This window comes from Uloborus diversus, chromosome 1 (genome assembly GCF_026930045.1).
Source record: "Uloborus diversus isolate 005 chromosome 1, Udiv.v.3.1, whole genome shotgun sequence".
NCBI classification, from domain to species: Eukaryota; Metazoa; Arthropoda; class Arachnida; order Araneae; family Uloboridae; genus Uloborus; species Uloborus diversus.
The window spans coordinates 171,829,089-171,851,552 of NC_072731.1; the positions used below are offsets into that span (position 1 = coordinate 171,829,089).

Consider the following 22,464-nt stretch of genomic DNA (forward strand, 5'->3'; position numbering starts at 1 on the left):
CTGTATCTATCTATAGTGAATTACTTATTTATTTATGTTTAACATTTAGTGTTACAGTTTTATTTATTTATTTTCAGGTTTTATCTGGTATTACTTTAACAGATTGTGGCATTCTTGTTTTAGCTTTTGCTAAATCACAAATTTTCCAAGTATTCTATTTTAGAATGTACTTTGGAATAATAGCTTTTGGAACTCTTCATGGTTTAATATTCCTGCCTGTACTTTTGAGTATTTTCGGTATGCAACTTATCTTTCTTTAAATTAGCTCATTTTAACCTACATGTTTATGTGTATTTTCAATGTGTAAAATGAGGGCTGCGATTTTATCTTTATATATAAAGGGCTACTTCTGTCCGGATGTCCGGGGTAAACTTCAAAACTACTGGACGGATTTTAACCATTTTTTCACCATAGATAGCTACATTATCAGGGAACAACTTAGGCTATAATTTAGTGCTAAAAAACTTAGTTTAAAAACGTCGTGATCGAAAACAGTAACTGTCATGTAATTTCCACATCAAAAGATTAAAGATTAAACCCATTGTTTCGAAAATTCGTTGCCTAACAACAGCAACATTAAAAGTAATCATAATTTAAATTTTGAATCAAGGCCTCTCTGGAGCAAGCATGACATTTATCTTTATACATAAAGGGCTACTTCTGTCCGGATGTCCGGGGTAAACTTCAAAACTACTGGACGGATTTTAACCATTTTTTCACCATAGATAGCTACATTATCAGGGAACAACTTAGGCTATTATTTATTTCTAAAAAACTTGGTTTAAAAACGTCGTGATCGAAAACAGTAAATGTCATGTAATTTCCACATCAAAAGATTAAAGATTAAACCCATTGTTTCGAAAATTTGTTGCCTAACAACAGCAACATTAGAAGTAATCATAATGAAAATTTGAATCAAGGCTTCTCCGGAGTAAACATGAGTTCAAAGTCATTTAAACCAAGGCTTCACTTGATATGCGTCTTATCAGGCTCAGTCATTTCAATAAAAGTTGTAGTATGAAACTAATCAATCAAACAAAAAACCTGGTCAGACTCCAGTGACATCTGGTGGATTTTGTAGCAACTTTTAACTGTATAACAACAGATAAGATTATTCTTAAAGAGAATAGTTATTCAAAATTGAGTTCAAAAGTATTTGAGTTAATTTAAAAGTGGTTTTTTTTTCTTCCTGAGGAAAAGTGTTTGAAAAGATATTTTAGGCAAAAAGTGAAAAAATATGAAACTTTGTTTTCAAGAAAAATTAAGTTTGGAAACAAAATCAGATGAATATAAGCTGAGGAAGACAAATCAATGTAAATTCTGTGTATGAAAAAAATGTTGTGTTTAATTATTCCAACTTTTCGCAATAAGCATTTTCAAAATTATTTGAGTAATGTAACTGCAAACCTTCAATAAATATAAATAGGAGTGAGCATTTATTGCAATTTATACATTGAATAACAATTTGAAACGAGCTTAAAAAGAAGTTTTCTGTTCGAAAACGTATGTGAATAAATGTTTTGGAAATACTGTTATTTTTACTTTTTTGGGTGGGGGGGGGGGGGGTAATTTCTGCTTCCAATTAATAAAAAACAAACATTGGAAATTTGACTCTGAATGAAATAATGCGTAATATTATATAATTAAACATTACATCTTATGGACGAAACCATACTGTCTATTAAATGTATGAACAATGCTTAATAATTTGTATCAAGAAAAAGTATTTTTTTTGGTTTTATTATGCAAAAATTAATTACATATGCTTCATCAAGCACAACTGATAAATATATTTATCAGTTAAAACAGAAAACAAATGAAAGTAGCGATTATTACTCATAATTATTACTAACCCAGGCAACGCCGGATATTTTTGTTAGTTGATAAATATATTTATGGAAACATTCAAAGAGCTTTTAGTATTTTTTTTTTCTTATACTTTAAAGTTTAATTCAAAATTAGTTATTTCTTAAAAACATATTCTGAAAATGGTGAATGGCTCAATTTGATATCTTTAGTTTTTTTACAATAAGAACTACTAAAATGCACAAAAAATTCATAGAGATACAATTTTTCTAAAGAAAAGTAAGTAGAAAACATATCAAATAAAAATTTTGCCATAAAACTGATCGTTAGTATCGATCATTGTAAATTACAATTTATATCATAAAAGGAGTACTTTGTAGTTAAAAAACAAGAAATTTAAATCATTTAAAAGTAAATTGAAACAATAATGAATTCACCCGGAAAAACATGCCAATAAAAATTTCAAAAAAGGAAAACATAGCAGCTTTTCATTCAAAGATTTTTATAAACCTACACATTCCAGCCTTTAAAAAAATAATAATAAAAATTCCCCTTTTTTTTTTTTTTTTGAACACAACTTTTGCTTGTTGAAAAAATAAATAAATAAAAATAATAATCACAGTTAAAAAATAAAAACAAGCCTGTTAAAAAAGTAAATGGTATTCCAATGTTTACGCATTGTGAGGAAATTTAAAGGGGAGAAACTTCGCCACATAAATACATTATTGCAAAAAAAAGCATGAAAAGTTCCAAATTTTTCAATTATTTGTTGAAGATCAAATTAAAAAAAAGCCATTAAGTAGCATAAAAAGTTACATTAAAATGAAAAAAAAAATTAATAAAAAAATGGAAAATTAAATTAAGCTATTTCGTAATCCGCCAAATCAAAACTAAACAGTATTAGGAAGCAACCATGTTACTGTATTCAGCCAAGGATCAATTAAAGTGTAAAATAATTCGCCAGATAAATGTATTAATTAATTAAAAAACAATAACAGTTTCATCAAAGTATCAAAAGAACAAACATTGGCGACAACAATTTTAGCAAAAGAAACAGTTTTCGCCAATTTCACATGTTCCGCGACTCGATAATTCCCCCATGATTTTAATGTGAATATTAAATGGCAAGAAATATAATGCTGTCAAATTTTGTGACGCCAAAGAATTACATATATGTGCGTCACGATGCATTTCAACTCTTGGCGATTATTTTTCATTTTATTTGTTGTCACCGTATTCGGTTTTTTGGTTTCAATAAAATGAAGCTTTTATTGTTGTCAAATATAGTTTGTTCAGCGGATTTTTTTTATATTTTACTGAAACTTTTAGTGTCGTTTCGTGGGTGGTTTCATTTACTGAGAGGATTATTGAAACTTTTAATAAATATATAGGTAATAAAATTATATGTAATAAAACTTTAAATGCTTTCGATCATCGAATTTATTTATTTTTCGAAGTAGTATGTTATTTTGTTTTTTTCGCGGATTTTTAATCAAAACAAAGTAAAATAATTCGCCAAATAGAAAACGAGATGTTAAAATAATATGAGAAATCTCGTTAAAATATTTCGCTAAATCAATTTCAATTCTCCATTATTATGTGACATAATCTGCAGAATAAATTCTTGTCATAAGTAAAAATTGAAAGTGTGTAAATTTTGTAAAATTAGAAAAAGAAGCAAACATACGACAATGTTTGCCTTATTTTTTAATTTTCGCCGACGATGATGTCATTGCAATTTTTCAGTTTTCGCCAAATAAAGGTAAAGAGAAAATTCATCAAGCTGAGCGACGTACCTGTAACTAAATAATATCAAAAGAGCAAATATGTATTACAGTCTTACCGATATTGTGAAAATAAAACAATTATTGTCGAAATCTTGACGATTGCGCCATTAAAAACCACCTTTAAATATGCAGTAAAATACTAAATAATTTATAAACAACAAGGTTTCCTTCTCAGACTATTTTTTTTTTTAATTTAGAGGAAGAGTAATGTTCGAACCCTTCTCGATATCAACTCATATTAAATGTCTCAAAAAATTTATACCTAATCCCTGGGGCCGACTTACTAAAAGTGAGACCAAGGCTCAAAATGCTTTGGAGTTCCCTGTGCTTCAGGGATGCATTTTACCAGAAGTGAACGCCAGTGAGAAATAGTTGAATACTGAGTTGGTACCAGCTTTACCTGAAAAGGGAATTTATTTTCCTTGAAAAACAGATCAGGTACGCCGTTCCGGCATCAATTCACCTGTACTACACATCGGTTAATCATCAAAGAAATTTTACGTTAAAAATTGAAAAAACATCACTTTTTACTGCAGAAATAATAAGTTAGCTAATGTAAACAAATGATTTCCCCCGGTTATACTACAGCGCCATCTTACGGGCAAGGCGGCGCCTTTGATCTTTTGAGAAATGACTGAGCCTGATAAGACATGCATCGAGTGAAGCCTTGTTTAAACATTTGGAAACTCAACTTTTCGCACCCTGAGGGAAACATAGAAGAGAGAGAGCTTTTTTTCTCTTTTTGTGTGTGTGTGTACTATTTAATTAAATGAAGCAAGTGCATGGTTTATTTAGTGATCTTTGTTTTGTTAGTTCATACTTTGGAAATTCTTCAAATTTTTATATGCTTAAATTCGTGCTTTCGTTTCTAACTGAATATTCGTTTGTTCTTTATATTTATTGCTATTTTACTTTTATGGGAAAGGAAGAAGCTCGATTTTTAATTACGTCAAAGCGATGTGTTTCGAGTTCTTTCAGTTAAGAGAGAAAACGAAAGAAAGTAGCGATTGTTTCTTATAATTATTACTGACCCAGGCAACGCTGGGTACATTTGCTAGTATTGCTATAAAGGTCTGCAGTTCTATATTTCACTCGCAAGTATAAACTTTATATACTGTGAATATTTCTCACAAACTCAGTATTAAATTTTAAATTTGATGCCATTTTGAGGGATCAAAAATTAACTATACAAAATATCAAAAGAATCCGTTGAATATGAAGCCTATAATAGCAAGAACATTTTTATACCATAAAAAGAAAACATCTTCAAAAAGAAAAAAAAAAACTTAATATACTACACTAGTCGACCCATGCAGAACTCCGCACTGTGCTTCGAATCGTTTCATAAGGTATTTCGCTCTTTAAGAATTTCAAAGGAAGAACATTATGAAGAAGAACTGAAAAAAAAGTAAGCGCAGAAGAGAAAGCATGTAATTTAAAGACATCAGTAACAAAACGTCGTTAAATACAATGTTGTGATAATTTGATCATCGCTGATAGCCAAAAATGTCTATTTGAGAAATATTCTCAACAATTCTATTTGAAAGCTAAGTGAAAACTAAGTGTAAATGTTTTTTTACTCACTTGTATTTCTTTAATAATGAAAAGGTAGTTAATCTTGTCCCTTAAAGGACGCTTGTTTAAATTCGCGTACGGGAGAATCAACCTGTAAACATCAGAGCGACTTCGAACGACGTGTTTCGTCATGAAGAAGGATGTGACGTCAGAGCATGAGCGGAGATGATGTAATCTCCCGATAGCTCCGCGGCAAATCGAATGTTCTGGAAGCATCCAGACTGAGCTCTTACGTAGGCATATCCGGCGTGACGTGCATAGAGTGCGCCGTATTATATAAGCAGGGGGAAATGAGAAGGAGATCACTTCTTTTGCTCGCGTTTCTCATTTTCGACTGACGATAGTCGTATTTTTGAGAGGATCGTTCGCTGTTGTGGCGACGTCCTGCACTTAGGGGATGGCTTTTAGAGTTTCACCATGAGAGTTAGGGACTTAAAATTTTTGAAACATTTTTTAGGATAAGTCAAATTAGGGTGTCAAATGTGTTTTTGAAGATGTTCTTTTGGAACATGAAGGATGTTTTTGAGAGTTGAAATTCCTCATATTTGTTTATACATTTTACCAATGTTATAGTTTTGTATTTTACAGTTGTTAATTATAGGATAATTATAAATAAAATGATTTAGCCATACAACTTGAATTCTGACATTTCATTCACTTGATAGCTACAGAAATGTGAAACAGAAGGCATCTGCTAAACTTAGTGTTTACCTTCCTTGCGGGAGTTAGGCAAAATTTGTTAGGTCAACAAGAGGGTTATGGGCCCAGATTGCCCTTCCCTATTCACATTCCATCAGCCTGAAGAAAGTGAATTTGAAGAAGAAATGTTGTTGGATAAAATATCGATTGGAAATTAATTTTTTGAGCGATCTCATCAAAGCGAAGAGATGAAAGAATTTATGAATTGAAAACGATACGAAATTTTTGCCCAGTAAAGAACTATGTCCACCCAAACCGTTAAAATTGAAGAATTGAATGATTCGAATTATGTTGAATGGGCGACAAACATCAAGTTCCTGCTAATGGACAGGAACTGCTGGAAAATTGTTATTGGTGAAGAAGAAGAACCGATCGAGAACAAAGAGGAAGGAATCACAAAAGCGGATATTAAAGATTACCATGTTCGGAGGAGAGCAGCGGTTTCTATGATTTTCTTAAATATTGAGCAACGACTTAGGAAGATTATCGAAAATTGCGAAGATCCCCGAGAATCATGGAAAAAGTTGAAATTGTTCTTCTACCCGGATAACAAATGCGCCCGGATGCAGTTGTTCTTGGAACTGCAAAATTCAAAACCTGAAAGAAATGAAAATATTTCCCTTTTTGCGGCCCGTTTACAACGATTGTTTGATCGAATTAAGGTTACATATCCCGAATATCCTGAGGACTGTATCTGCTTCCAGCTTTTACAGAACTTGCCTAAAGAATATGATCATCTAGTCCAAGCAATGCTTACAAGGAGTGACCAGGATTTCAAGTTCGAAAAACTGGTAGTGGATCTTGTGATTGAAGAGAACCGCATGGTTTTGAAGACGAAAACTAAGGAGCGGCTTGAGGTGATGACAGTTCATAATCGGCAGCGATGCTACAGATGTGACCGCATTGGACATCTCAGGAAGGATTGCCCAGAGCTGAGACAACAAAATCCCACGACGAACCAGTCCCCAAGTCCAGTCAACGAGAGAGGAAGCACCACAGGACATGGAAATTCTAGGGGAAGATCGAACCAACGAGGAAGGAATCGTCGACGGAGAGGAGCCAGATATAGAAATACAACGAACCGGCGGAGATCTCCATCAACTGACAGATGTGAGTATAGATCCTTTTTCTTATCAGAGGCAAATTTAAATGAAGTAGGGGTAAAGGAATCGACATGGATTTTTGACACGGCGGCCAGTCATCATTATACCCATAACCGGAACTGGTTTAGGACATTTTCTCCCTTAACGGATGTTCAAATGGCAGTAGCAGTCAAGAAACAGACTTTTCCCATTGAAGGCAGCGGGGAAATTAAAGTTCGTTTCGGAAATAGATCTGTTGTTTTAGAAAATGTCATGTATTCACCGAGGTTAAGGAGAAATATATTGTCCGGACCCAAATTTGATTTGGGAGGTGCTAAATTTGAAGGGGGTGGTGGCTCCGTGAGAGTACTAGATAAAACTTGTAAATTGATTTTTAAAGCAAATTTAGAAAATGGTGTATATATTGTTGATTCTGTAAAATCAAACCAATTGCCTGTTTGTAATACTGATAATGAAAATACTTTTTTAGAGTCCAATCATATAAATATTGAAACTTGGCATAAACGTTTCGGACATATAAATACAGAATGTATCCAAAAGACAGGGAGTTCACAAGCTGTTAATGGTTTACCAGAATTTAAAAATGTTAAAATTAATTGTGACACTTGTAAATTAGGAAAATTCAGAAGAGTGAGTTTTAAACCTATTGGGGATACAAAGTCAGACAGTCCGTTGAACTTGCTTTTTTGTGATGTTTGGGGGCCTTGCAATGTTGAGGGTAGAAATGGAGAACGGTATTATTTATCTGTTATAGATGATTTTTCAAAAAGAAGTTCTCTATACCCTATAAAGTTTAAAAGCCAAGTACCCGAAATTTTGATGAATCATATCATAAAAGCGGAAAATTTTTTGGGAAAGAAAGTCAAGGCTGTAAGGACAGACAACGGAACTGAGTTCGTAAACCATGAGTTAGATGATTTTTTTAAGGAGAAAGGTATACATCATGAATTAACCAATTTCTATTCTCCTGAACAGAATGGGACGGCAGAAAACTTTAACAGAACAATTGCCGATAGTACGCGGGTGATTTTAAAGGAGAGCGGTTTACCTCAGAATTTTTGGCCAGAGGCAATGAAATATTTTACGTACACCTGGAATAGGGTTTGCCATGCCAATCAGACTAAAACCCCATTTGAACTTTATGGGGGGAGAAAACCCTCTATAAGGCATCTCCGCGCTTTCGGAACAATATTGTTTGTTGGTGTGCCCAAACAATTAAGAAAGAAATTGGATTTAAAAGCACAAAAGGGTGTTCTCATAGGTTACGCGTTTAATAGAAAAGGGTATAGAATTTATCTGCCCGACAGCAACAAATCATAGAATCAATAAATGTATCGTTCAAAGAAAACTATTTTTTCCAAACTGACTTTCGAAATGAGTCAAATGAGGAGGAGAATCGAGTTCTATCATGGCCCATGGCACTTCCGCCTGCAACCTTGAGCGAGAATGAAACGGCAAATGAACAGCAGGGTTCAGATTCGACCGATTCTGAAAGCTCGATTGCTAGCGGGGAAAGTGAAACGAGTTCTCAATCTGAGGATTCTGACAGCGAAAGTGGTTTACACCTACGCGATGCAGTTTGGGTGAGAAAAGTAGTGAAAAGACCGGATAGCACACGAAATGATGTATATTATTATGAGAAAGGGGAAAAGAAAAGGTTAAGATCTAAACATGACATTGAAAAGTATTGTAAATTAAAAGATATAAAATACGATCCAGATAAGTTTAGTTTTAAAGGGAAAGATCTAACAGAGGGGCAAGTAAATAATGTGTCTGTAAGCTCAAAGAAAAACAATAAGAATTTATGACTAGAAAATGAAATTCAAATCCCTAGGACTTACAAACAATCTTTAAAGGTAAAAGAAAGTGCTGAATGGCAAAAAGCAATGGAGACTGAGCTAGAAATTATGCATAGCCGAAAAGTCTGGAATTTGGCAAAATTACCGGAAAATGTTGTTCCAGTAGGGTCTCGCTGGGTTTACACTTTAAAGAAAGATGAGAAAGGGGTAGTTAAATCTTATAAGGCCAGATTGGTAGCAAACGGCATGCATCAGATCAAAAACCAAAATTTTGATGAGACATACAGCCCAGTATGTAATTTTGGAATAATTAGATTTTTCTTTTCTCTGTTAATTACATGTGCAAATTGGTTAAATATACAGTGCGATGTAAAGAGCGCTTACTTATACGCACCAATTGATGACTTGATATATATGAGCCAGCCTCCCGTTTTTGTAACAAAAGGAAAGGAAGATTATTTTTGTAAATTAAATAAGGCTATTTACGGGTTACACCAGAGTGGACGCTTGTGGTTTTATGAATTAGATCAAGTTTTATCACAAATTGGTTTTAAGAAATTTGTATCATGTAACTGTGTATATTTTAATCCTAATGTTCTATTGCTTGTATATGTTGATGATATTGTGATTTTTGGTAAAAAGGAAAGTCATATAAACAGTGCAATTAATTCTTTAAGTAAACATTTTGATTTGAAGGTATTGGGAAGTACAAAGAAATTGTTAGGGGTAGAATTTGAATTAATGGGAAAAGAATTGTATCTACATCAAACTTCCTATATAGAAGAAGTGTATGATCGTTTTAAGAAATTCAAATTCCCATCTACCTCTCTTCCAATAAGTAAAGGCATTGTTTACTCTAATTCTGACTGTCCTAAGACAGAAAATGAAAAGTTTGAAATGACTAAGTTTCCTTTTCGTAATTTGTTAGGATGTTTAGCATTTATAGCCAATAGAATACGACCAGACATTGCATACACTGTAAATTTATTTAGTCAATTTCAGAATAACCCAGGAAAACGTCATTGGGATGGCCTTTTAAAATTATTTGGATATGTTTATCAATCCCGAAATTTAAAATTAAAATTAAAATGCAGTAAAATCCAAATAGTAGCTTTTTCAGATGCAGACTTCGCATCAAATAAAGATGACAGAACTTCTTTGGGGGGTCAAATAATTATGTTAGACAAAGCTCCTATTGAATGGAGAACTTTTAAAGAACGGAGTGTTAGTTTATCAACTATGGAATCGGAGTTCATAGCATTGACAGAAGCGGCAAAAGAAACATTGTGGTTTGACAGAATTCTGGAAGAATGTTTGAAAAATAAACTTTTAAAGTTCATAAAAATAAAAGCAATTATTTATGTAGACAATCAAGCTTCTTTGGATTTTGTAAAATCACCAATTGAAAATCACAGGAGTAAACATATTGATGTGAAATTATTTTTTATTCGTGACTTGATTGCTAAAAATATTTTTACTGTTTCATATGTAGAAAGTAAATCTAACTTGTCAGATATTTTCACGAAGCCACTAACCCAAAACGACTTAAAATTTTTCCAAGAAATTTTTTTCAATTCAAGAGATTAATCTATTGTAGAAAGTGTTTGTAATTTTTTGATAATCATTTTTCGATGATGAGCAGTCATTTGTGAAAAACGCGTGCAGAAAGTCATTTTTTATGTTTTTGTTAAATTTTTTTAGTATGGATTGTCAACTTAAATTAATGTAAAAATGAGCTTATATATACTTTTGTTTTTATTTTTTTTTGATCAAAAATGAAGCTTGAACTTATATTCAAAACTGTTTATTATGATTATACATATTATACAATTGCTGTTAAATTGCTGATATTAGAACAGTTACTTGTGGTTTTTATCGTTATTTTTCAGATTAAATCTGATGTCTGTCCACCAACATGAGCTTTTGTCAACTGCGTTTTTTTTTAAGATCAGTGACATTTTGTGAAGATACGATTGTGACTGAGAATTTTTGGACTGAATATGGTTGAACTTTTTTCCTCTAGGACTCCTATGGGACTTTAAAAATTATGTTTTGTGATGTGCAAATGTTGTTTTATTTAAATTCAAGAAGAATATTAAGTGTTTGTTTTTACAAAATGTTGAAACTAACGAATTTTTGAGATGATAAAAATTAACTAACGTGAGATTTAGATTTAAAAATTTACTAATTTTTTGAGTGATAAATTGTCTTTAAAGAAATTTTGAAGAGTGAGAATTTTTTGGAAATTTAAATCAGATAATGCTTGAAATTAAATGAATATGTGAGATCAAATGAATTGTCGAGAAGGGAGGGCATTGATAGCCAAAAATGTCTATTTGAGAAATATTCTCAACAATTCTATTTGAAAGCTAAGTGAAAACTAAGTGTAAATGTTTTTTACTCACTTGTATTTCTTTAATAATGAAAAGGCAGTTAATCTTGTCCCTTAAAGGACGCTTGTTTCAATTCGCGTACGGGAGAATCAACCTGTAAACATCAGAGCGACTTCGAACGACGTGTTTCGTCATGAAGAAGGATGTGACGTCAGAGCATGAGCGGAGATGATGTAATCTCCCGATAGCTCTGCGGCAAATCGAATGTTCTGGAAGCATCCAGACTGAGCTCTTACGTAGGCATATCCGGCGTGACGTGCATAGAGTGCGCCGTATTATATAAGCAGGGGGAAATGAGAAGGAGATCACTTCTTCTGCTAGCGTTTCTCATTTTCGACTGACGATAGTCGTATTTTTGAGAGGATCGTTCGCTGTTGTGGCGACGTCCTGCACTTAGGGGATGGCTTTTAGAGTTTCACCATGAGAGTTAGGGACTTAAAATTTTTGAAACATTTTTTAGGATAAGTCAAATTAGGGTGTCAAATGTGTTTTTGAAGATGTTCTTTTGGAACATGAAGGATGTTTTTGAGAGTTGAAATTCCTCATATTTGTTTATACATTTTACCAATGTTATAGTTTTGTATTTTACAGTTGTTAATTATAGGATAATTATAAATAAAATGATTTAGCCATACAACTTGAATTCTGACATTTCATTCACTTGATAGCTACAGAAATGTGAAACAGAAGGCATCTGCTAAACTTAGTGTTTACCTTCCTTGCGGGAGTTAGACAAAATTTGTTAGGTCAACAATCGCTCACCTTTTGATCATACATATTTTCAATTCAAACATAAATATCATTAAAAGTGTGGCTGAGTAGTGACTCGTAAAAAAGCAATAATTGCGCATGTAAAAAAACAGGTTGTGGCAAATACAGTCCTGCCCATGTGAGCATCTGATGGGAAAAAAAGAAACATTAAAGAGATATTTATTGGCATGGATTCGAATTGGCGCCATTCTGATTAACAGCCCGACACCCCAACAAACCTAGCAATTGCGCCTTCCTTTTCGAAAGCTATTCGTTGAACAGGGTGGCGACAGATCAGGGAAAAGTCAGGGAAATATCAGGGAATTTTCAAAAAATAACAAAAAAATCAGGGAAAATTGATTTTGTGAAGAATTTTTTTTTTTTGCTTTGCAAAATTAAGTACTTTAATTCCCTATGCATTTTCTGCCAATTATCTGTCCAAAAAAAAAGTAAAATTAATGAGGTGCGATTACACACTGCCGCATATTGGTGCATCTTTTTTCCTCAACGTCAAAGTATTGAATCTTATTAACCACAGGATGAACTTCCTGAGATTGCTTTAGTGTCTGTTAGGTTGTTTATTTTACCTAGCTTGAAATTTCCTTTCACGCTTTCAATGCTACGTAAAATAAACAACCATACAGGCAAAGAGGGAGCCTTCATTAATGCCTTTGCTCCTTTGCTTTTATTCCATTGCCTCAAAGTAATTAGAAGTTAGTAATTAGCGTACTATAATCACGATTTCAAGAAGAAATCTTTGGTTTTAATTAATACTGATAAAAGCTTAAAAGTTATTACTCCTTCGTGTTTTTAATTTAATTGCTAAAATTGAACTTTCAGTAAAAAAAACTTTTTTGTCATTATACTATTTGTTGTCTCCGCAGATTATAAAGGTTTTCTTTTATTCAGACTTAAATGATTCTTTTATTTTATAACCAAGTTGTATTCTTCTTTTATATATTTTGAAATTAACTAATTGCTTTTTTTCTGTTTTTCTTTCTTGCATTTCAAAGTTGTTTGCTACAAAAGCAATCTAAAATTTTTTTTCGTTGCATACTGAAATCATTTGAAATAGAGTTAACTTGTGTACTTAAGTAAATATCTTTATTTTTTATTGTTAAAATGCTGTATTCATTCATTAAAACCTATGTTCTTGATTAGAGAAAAGCTGCCTATGAATGGATGTCAAATGCTTTCATCTGTTTTGCATAAATATGTCAATTAGTTATATAAGAATAACTACATTACTTCTATTCTTTCACTATTACTTGTTATTCTTGCAACAATTATTATACTGTTTGAAAATTTAGTTCAAAATAATTTTAATTACTTTTTAGTGCTATCATAAATACACATATGTTTTTAAGAGTGATTTCAATAAATTCTTAAAATTCTGATGGTAAGTGGTTTCTGGAAGTAAAGATTTTTTTTAAATTTTCTATAATCTTTCCATGTAGAAAAATTTAATATACTGTTTTGTAAGGGTCTTTTTCTTAAAATAAATAACTTGATAGTTTTTTTTTAAAACCATTTTATTAAAAAAACAGCAACTTTTAAAAATATATCTTTATTTCAACAACTTTACACAACTTAAAACGTTTAAAATACAGCATTTTATACAAACATACAATGGATTTCAAGTAGAGCAAAGAAAGAAAACCATTATCATTGGTAACGTAAATCGGGGAAATTTGGTGAACTTAATCAGGGAAAAGTCGGGGAACTTTTTTTCACCGTTCTTGTCGCCACTCTGTTGAAGGAATGCGTAGTAAAAAACAGCAAAATAGCTTTTTGCCAAATAATAAGATCATGCTTCTATGTTTTTTAAGGCCGCAGTGTGACAAGTGTGGCTGCAGAGTTCGGAATTGCTCACAGCATCGTTTCACCACTTTGGAGGCAATTTCAAACTAACCTAACAGCATGATACGATTTAAAATTATTCGAAAAGCATGGAATTTGATTAAAGAATGACGAAGTTCTCACATAGCGATTGAAACCAACATTCTAGAGAAGTAATAAATTAGATTGAAAATAAGTGTTTTTATCTTTGAATATTGAACTATTTCACATAGAAGGTTGCTTTAACAGTTACGGCTTAAATGCCGGGACATGTTTCTCTTTTAATTGAACACTTAAAATTCAAAACCAAAACCAGTTGAACTGAGTCCGTTTTTTAAGTGTAATTTTTCGAACGTAGACAAAATGTATTTTTTTTTTCAGCAGAAAGCAGAGGAGTGGAAAATGATTTCTTGCTAAAGAAGTTGATAATAATTTTAATGCTTTATATCGTATTCGCGCGAATAAAAAATTAAAGGTTTACTGGGTGAAATTCGTAGTTTTAAATTGGCATAGTATTTTTTCATTTGTAAAAAAGGTCAAACACTGCTAATAGAAACATCTACATTTCAGCATACAATTGCTGCTCTTGCAAAGAGGGTAATCTGTCCGCAAATTAACCCAAGATACTAAGGTCTTAAAACGTTGATATCTTGAACAATCTAGGGAGTGTGGGGTTACTCACGGGTTACAGTAAAAAATATCGAAAAACTGAATTGAAAATATTTTTGAAGCTAGGAGTGGTTTGATATTTCTCCAGTGCAAACTCTTAAAAATTTAAAAGTCAAAAAGTTTTAGGCTGTCTCTAATGATATAAAAGTGGGTTTTAAAAAAGAATCGAAGACTGGAGTCTTAAAAACACTAATTTAGGCAATCTTTGGTGAATTTATGAGAGATGGTTTTGGTGTTCTAACATGAAAATGTTTTGTAGCTGATGTATTAAAAACTATTTGAGGCTATACTTAAATAACTTAAGTTAAAGGGCATTTGCGACCCTCTCCCGAAAACTGTTTGTAATTGAAGTCTTAAATCTTTTAGGCTGTCTTTGGCAATGTCAAGAGGGAGGGAGGGGGCTCTCTTTAGGCGAAATTCCGAAACTGGAGTCTTAAAAGCGCAACTTTGAGCCGTCTTGGGGTTCGAGGTTCTCCTTTCCCAAAAAATGTTCAAAGCTGAAGTATTCAGAACTCAGCTTTAGGTAATCTTTGGAAGACTTAAGAAGAGGGAATTCGAAGGCTTTCTCTCAATACGTTTCAGAATTTAAATTCTTAAATCTTTGGTGATGAATAGGGGAAACCGCAAATTTTAGTAAAATTTAATGAACTTAGAGGAAAGAGTTCGGGGGGGGGGGGGGTCTCTCTCCCTGAAGTATTGAAATGCTATTTTGGCTATTTTTGAGTGAGTTAAGAGTTAGGGAATTCAGGGGTCTTTCTCGAAACATTTTCGAAATTGAAGTCTTAAAACTTTGGGTTGTCTTTGGCGATGTTTGGAAGGGAGTTGCTCTCTCAATAGAAAAATAAATCTTAAACAAAAACTTACACTGCGTTTAGTAAACACAACGAGAGGGGGGGGGGGGTATTCCGCACCCCCAGCCTGAAACATTTTAGTTTCTGAAATTTTAAGAGCTTTGTTTTGGGCTATCTTTGGATGACTTAAGGGGGAAGGGTGTAGGAAGATTTTTTCAAAAAGTTTCCAAAATTAAAGTATTAAAATTTTTAGGCGGTCATAAGTCATGTTTATAGGTAAGAGGGGTGCTATTCCTACAAAACAATTTAGAAAGTGAAGCCTTAAAAATTGAAATTTAGGACATTTGTGGTGAACTCAGAGGAAGGGGTTCGGGAGTTCTCTTCCGAAAATTCTTTGATGCTCAAAAATATTTAAAGTGCCACTTTAGGCTGTATTTGAGTGCCTTAAGAGGGATGCGATTCGGGAACCCTGCCTGGAGTTAGGATTCAGTTCCCCTATTTCTTTTTTTAATTAATGAATGTTGGAAAGGGTACCTTATTTAAAAAATATATCTACTTCACTGAAGCGATTTTTTATTACTAATTTCACCACCTGCTATCTTATAAAAGAATTCTTTTTCAAATGAAGACTGTGGGGGAATGGTGACAGTTCATTATCATTAGTCGGCCTTACCCTTCCCCCACCTTTCCTTCTTTTCTAGTTTGTTGGCGCTACCTTGGGTAGACTTTCGAATCAGAACTGATTTATGTTGCAAAAGTGAAAATCTTATGTCCTAAGCGATTTTATTGCTACAACAAAAATGTTTAGGATCGGCAAAAAACTAATGGTGGGGTGCTGCAAACGCTTTTACCCCTTACATTATCCAACATCGTCTAAAATTGCGTTTTTGAAACTTCAATTTCGAAATATTGCCGAAGAAGGGTTCCTGAAATCCATCCCTTCAATAGTGCATTCAAAAAGCGTATAAACGTTATGAAATTTAAATTACAATTTCGTTTTTAAATCTTCGATTTCGGAAAAGCCCATAGCGTCTCCTCCCCCCCCCCCCTCTTTCTTTAATATTTTTTGAAGGTTGCCCAATATTGTGATTTTGGGACTATCAGTTTGAAATAATTGATGTAAAAGTCCCTGAACCCCTCCTTTCCCTGAACTTTACCAAAATGGCCTACCACAGCGTTTTTGGACTTCAATTTGAAAAATTTTCTGGGGGAGAGCCCCCCAGACCCCCCCTTATTGCCGGATTTTAGATTTTTTGGAATTATGATGTCAAAACACTTAAATATTACAATTTTAAGGCTTAAAATTTAAATCAAACAGATTCCAAAACTGGCATTGTTAAAATCTGCAACATTTATACATACAAAATTTTCCTTAAGCCCGCATGCGGGCCGGGGGGGGGGGGAGCTGAAAATATTTTCCGTCTTGAACACATCACCAAACTTGCACCCATGCTGCAAAGGGATAGTAAGGGTGAGGAAAAAATATGATCCCTTCAGATAGGGTTACCAACTTCAAAACTATCACGACTTAGCGTCTGGCGTTGAACCTTTATAATGACTTGATTAGAAAATATTCTCATCATTTTGTCGGCTTGTCAATATTTGCGTTTTTACGGTGCGGTGCGATGTTTAATTGTTATTTTGGGAGAAAATTATATGGGTTTTGATTTTTCGATGCTAACAAGGATGATTAACTTTAAATAAACTCTTTTAATTACCGTTTTTTTTTCTTTAGCTGTCTACATTTTGAAAAATGCAATCTTTTAACATCCGATATGAGAATCATATTTTGTTCTTTTTTCAAGCTAACTTCGCTTTATTAGGATTCAAATAAATGAAAAGTCTCTTTATTTTTGTTAGAACTCTCATTTCAAGTTTTTAAAGCAAAATTCCTTTTTCTGTTATGAGTCAAAAATTAAAATGCTGAATAGATGGTTTATTTTATTTTATTATTATTTTTTTTTGGGGGGGGGGAGGGGGTCAACTGTGTCCACAGATATTAATGATATGTTATCATAGGACTCTAAAATGCAATTTTAAAATAATTTTATCAATAATATTTCTTTTACAAGCCGTTTTTATACTTTTGATGCCTTCACTTTAAGAATTGCGATCTCTTTGCATCCTATGTTAATCCGTTTGATGCCTTCACTTTAAGAATTGCGATCTCTTTGCATCTGCTATGTTAATGCGTTTTTTCGAATTTTTGATGATTATTACGCTTTGTTAAGAGGTAAACAATTGAAATATCCTTTTATTTTTGTTAAAATCACGGAATTTATAAGTTTTAAACGAAATTCTGTGCTTTTTAAGAGTGTCTTGGGTCAAAAAGTTGAATGCTGAACCCTATTCTGAATTTTGTTTTATTTATTTATATTTTTGTTACAATTATTTTAAATATTGTACAGAAATATATCTAGTATAATTTAACGTAATGCAGAATGGTAGATAAATATTGATACTTGAAAGAGCGATGCTCCCCCCCCCCCCACCAAATATCAAAAAAAAAATCCAGAATGATTTTCTCGTCATAGAAGAGGAAAACACTCAACTTTAAGTTTAATTGATACAGTTTGTGCCATCTCTAAATTCTAAAATTTCGTTTTAACAAAAAAAAAAAAATTTTTTTTGCGAAATTTTTTGATTTTTCACAAAATTAATTCATTTTTCACAAAATTATTTGATTTTTCACAAAAAAACGGACCCTGTAAAAAATCCTGGACAGACCCCTGATTATATCGGACAGCCTAAACTTGTCCGAAGTTCAGATAGTTTATAGCCGAACGCTATTAAAATATGAACACACACAGGCTTTTTCTTTTTTTTTTTTTTTTTGCCGAAAGCGATGTAAAAAATGGAAAACTGCATTAGAACTTTGCTTTTAAAAAATGCATAAGAACTACAGGCAGCATCAAGGTTTTGAAACAGCAAGGGGCGTTTTCGAAAACTTGATTTCTCGACCGTAAGTCTATTTTTCTTCATTAGCCAGCCTGATAAGTTTTAAAATGAGAAGGGAATAATATATAAGATAAGATATTGAAGAAACATTTTTTTATTCTTGAAAATTTTTACAATTTGTTCCCGCAGGCTGCTTGAACCGTTATGACTTAGATGGCAGCACGTGTTCATCATTTAACAGCACAAACACCCTGTGTATCTTTAATAGATGTTGTCTTACATTCAAAAATTAAAATCGCTCTCCTTAAAAATCACGTTTTAAAATTTTTTTGAGGTATGACGATTTGAAAGGAGTGAGCGATAGGTAAGTTGTCATGAACAAGGCATTTTTTTAAACTCAGAAGAATGAAAAGCCTGTCTGAAAACTTGCAAGAGAAAAATAGTTCAGTGCTCTCATCAAGTAGAAAATCTAAACTACAGTCCTGGCATAACTTAACTATGAGATAATTTTAATTATATATTTGACCACATTTTTGTCTTACTTTTAATTTTACCTGTTATTAAGTATATATTTAAGTTTTGAGTAATGTTTGATTGCCTTTTCTAGGGCCTCCTCCAAGGTGGAAGAAACCTCAACCTAAATCAATTGAATACAAATCCGATTCAACAAGTATCTAAAAGTATGTATTTTATCTTGTTCCTCTACACTTATATTATACTAGCAGTACCAGCACAGTGATGCCTGTTCTAAGAATTTAAAGGAAGTCTGTTAAAGAAAAGAAACGATGCCCCCCCCCATTCTGATGTGAACTGATCAGTTTTCCTCAACTAAAATGCGTACACACATTTTCAAAAAAAACTATTAAAGTCTCTTTCAATTTAAAACTATTTGCTAAAACTCATAAAAAAATAGACTCCTGAGGCTACCAGCTAGTTTGCCTTTCAATGGAAGCAGCTCCAAAGAAGGGCGAAAAGGGGTATACTCTCAATGCTCATTTTGTCCGAAAATAACAAAAAACACGTCCACTTTGATCTATCTCTTACGGACCCTATACCTATATCCGACCTCTATATTTATTTATCGGTCTATCTATATGATAATGTACGCAGGATAATGTCCGTCCACATGTCCCCAGGACTGTCAAATCCTACCTTGATTCATAGCAGGCACAGCTTCTTCCTTGACCTGCATATTCCCCGGATATGTCACCAATTGTACATGTGTGGGATTTCGTTGGGCGGCTTCTCGCTCGTGATCCTCATCCTGTTGCTTCGACAGACAAACTTTGGTTGCGCATACAAACAATATGGAATACTCTTCCGCACGCAGATATTCAATCATTTATTTATACCATTACCACTCAACTGTGTATTAAATTTCATTCAACTATGATGCTTCCTTCATGGTGTTGCAATTTTCACGAACAGGAGTGTATAATCAGATGATGGTTCCCTGCTCTGTACAGAAAGGCTAAAATTTTGTTATTTATGTATATGTGTCACTTATATTAAAGGGATTTGCTCATCTTTTTTTTTTATGAACTTAGTTTTAAAAATGAAAGGATTGAATTAAATGACTCGTGCAACCTGAGAATTGTCTTATGAAATCAGGTTAAATAATAGCAATTTCAACTAATCAAATATTTTTTTTTTTAGGATAGTTCCGATATTTCTCAGTGACCAATATGAAAGAAGTGGAAGATTTTATCCCTTTTTTATCCTGCATTTGTGTACATAGCATTTTTCTATGTTTCTGTAATTTTTAAACATTATTTTCTACCTTTATTTACTACAATTTTATCATATAAAATGCAAACATATAGAAGCTAATAGCTTTTAATATGAAGTTGGATGAACTAAATATGCTAGTCTTTATTTGTACGTAGTGTGCCAAAGAATGAAATTGAAATAAGAACTGCTGCCGTCCATATATTTGTTAAACAACTGTTTCAGAACTTAATTTTCGATTTACTTTTTATACAATCAAATTATTGTAGCATGATTTTAAAGGCTACAGTACAACTGAAAAATTGAAACAATTTTATGTATCAAGTAACAAACATATATGACGTATGGCACTTTGGGACAATAACAAAACTTCTTTTGATTATTTTAATTAAAAAAAAAAAGAAAGCACCAGAAGTTTGACTATAGTTGATTGATCTTTTAAACAGATAAAAACTAAAGCATTGAATATGTTAGCTAAAGTCTTGAAATTTAAGTGGATAAACTAGGAAGCATCCCCCTCCTCTTAAAATGGTTGAAACATTTTCAATTAGTTTGAAAAAAAAAGTCCCCATGTAATATGGTTTTTTAAGACATAGGTTAGAGAAAATAAAATTAATTTCAACGACTGTGCAAAGTTAATGTACATTTATCCAGTTCTATATACTCATACTTTTTACAACAATGTTTTATCGAACATAAACATAAAAGAAATATGTCACTAAACCTTTGTCTTTTTGCCAAGAAATTTTATCCATCTATGCTGAGGCATAAAAATTTAAGATTATGAAAAAAAAAAAAAATATGTAGCAATCCCATGTAGTTGTTTTAACAACAAAATACTCATTTTATTCTTTTGAATCTTATGTTTATAGTAGTATGTTTTTAAATTTTGACAAAATCCATAAATAAAATATAATTGAAGAAAAAGAAAAAAAGGTTTTAACTTTATCTTTTGTGTGTTAATTATCTGCTAAAAAATCAGAAGTGTGTGATACTAGTTTGTGAACATATCCTGTAAAATTTAATATTACCGTTTTTTGGCAAACACTCAGTAAATCTTGTTCCTTGAGTTGAATACACTAAACATAAGGAAAAAATAATTTTCGTATTATTCTCCATTTATTAATGCAATTGGGGACTGCGACTATGACAGCCAAAGCTGGCAGATAAATGGATAGCTTTACTCATGTCATGTGATTCAATAGCGTCTACAGAGGATTGTTTTTCTAAGCTCTTCAGCGAGGTTAAAAACATTGTTTTTCAAGACCAAGTGCTGTAATATTTTTTCTTTCAGCATTTTGTTTGCATTATTTTGTTGAAGGCATCTTATTGCCTTCAAAGACTGCAGATATGCTGAGGGAGATGTGCATAGATTCCACAATAGCGAGATAGAAGTTGTATGAATGGTACCAGACCAGCATTCAAAAGATGAAAAAGAATCCTCTCTGAAGATGAGCACTGTGGTCAAAACATGCGGTTTAATATGACAGGACACTCGAAGCATGTTAAAATCCTTTATCATAATTAGCTGCAACTTTTCTTTAAAGTGGGTGAATTTGGAGATGTTCTTCTACAATATTTGAGAAGGTTTTTACCCTTGAGATAAAAATTTAGTCTGTGAAGTTGCAAATCAGCCAGAGTGCTCATCTTTCAAAGGGGATTCTTTTTCATCTTAAATGCTGATACTATTTGTACACCTTTAATATCGCCATAGTGGAACCCTACATACTCCTCCCTCAACATTTCTAGTCTCTCAAAGTGTTTTGACAAAATTTAATGTCACAGCAATTGGTCACAAAAAGTGATGTTTCTAATGTAGCCAAAGAGATTTGACTTGTTTGAAAAAGTTTTTTTTTTTTGTCTGTGTGCGAAATTAAATCACATGACATGGGTCAAACTATCCAAACATTCAAGGGAGAGATAAAAAATTATTTTATACAGTTTTACTTTAATCACATGCTTACTTTGACTGCCATTGGTAACTAACTGTAGTTCCAAAATTTATGGATCCCACTACATGTTTAGCATATTTAAGTTAAGGAAGTTCAATTGAATACCTTTTATACTTTTAGAATGTTGACTATTATTATCTTTTTTAAAGTGATTGGCATTTTACAATTAAAAGTGAAAGATCATCAACTCTAGACATTTGTTTTATAAAAACAATTTTATATTTAACAGTATCCAAAATTAATTTAAATTAAAAAATTAAATATTTGTATGTAGTGAACTCTCACGTATATGAAGGGGAGTCAGAAAATAAGTTCTTCTGTTAACTGAGGTCGGAGTTGAGTATGAAAATCAAAAAATGGGACGAGATATTAAAGATAAGATGTAATTTATTTTTTCCACATAAGTACTAAGGACATTGAGATATTTTATACCACTTGATAAGCTTCAAAAAGCCCTCTAGGAAAAACTTGGGGCATGCGAAAAAAGTGTTTAATAGCTTGTTTGGCTTCAGCATTGCTTTCCACAGAGATTCTTTTTTAAAGCCGGAAACAAATGGAAATCACTGGGTGCAAGATCAGGACTGTATGATGGATGATGTTAACGCTTCCAACCAAGTTTTGCAATATGGTTTTGCGTTACTGTCGCACGGTGCAGCCGAGTACTTGAATTGGCAT

At 32.5% G+C, this 22,464-nt stretch overlaps 1 protein-coding gene across 1 annotated transcript in view; it reads left to right on the forward strand.

The window, feature by feature from the left end:
- The window catches only part of LOC129233532 (NPC intracellular cholesterol transporter 1-like), a 105,918-nt gene extending 85,266 nt beyond the window's left edge, over nt 1-20,652 (forward strand). The window contains exons 25-27 of the mRNA XM_054867545.1: nt 78-237; nt 18,717-18,789; nt 19,766-20,652. Coding sequence (XP_054723520.1) covers nt 78-237; nt 18,717-18,787 — 231 coding nt within the window. The 3' untranslated portion in view covers nt 18,788-18,789; nt 19,766-20,652. The remainder of the gene's footprint in view (nt 1-77; nt 238-18,716; nt 18,790-19,765) is intronic.
- Nucleotides 20,653-22,464: the final 1,812 nt, after the last annotated feature.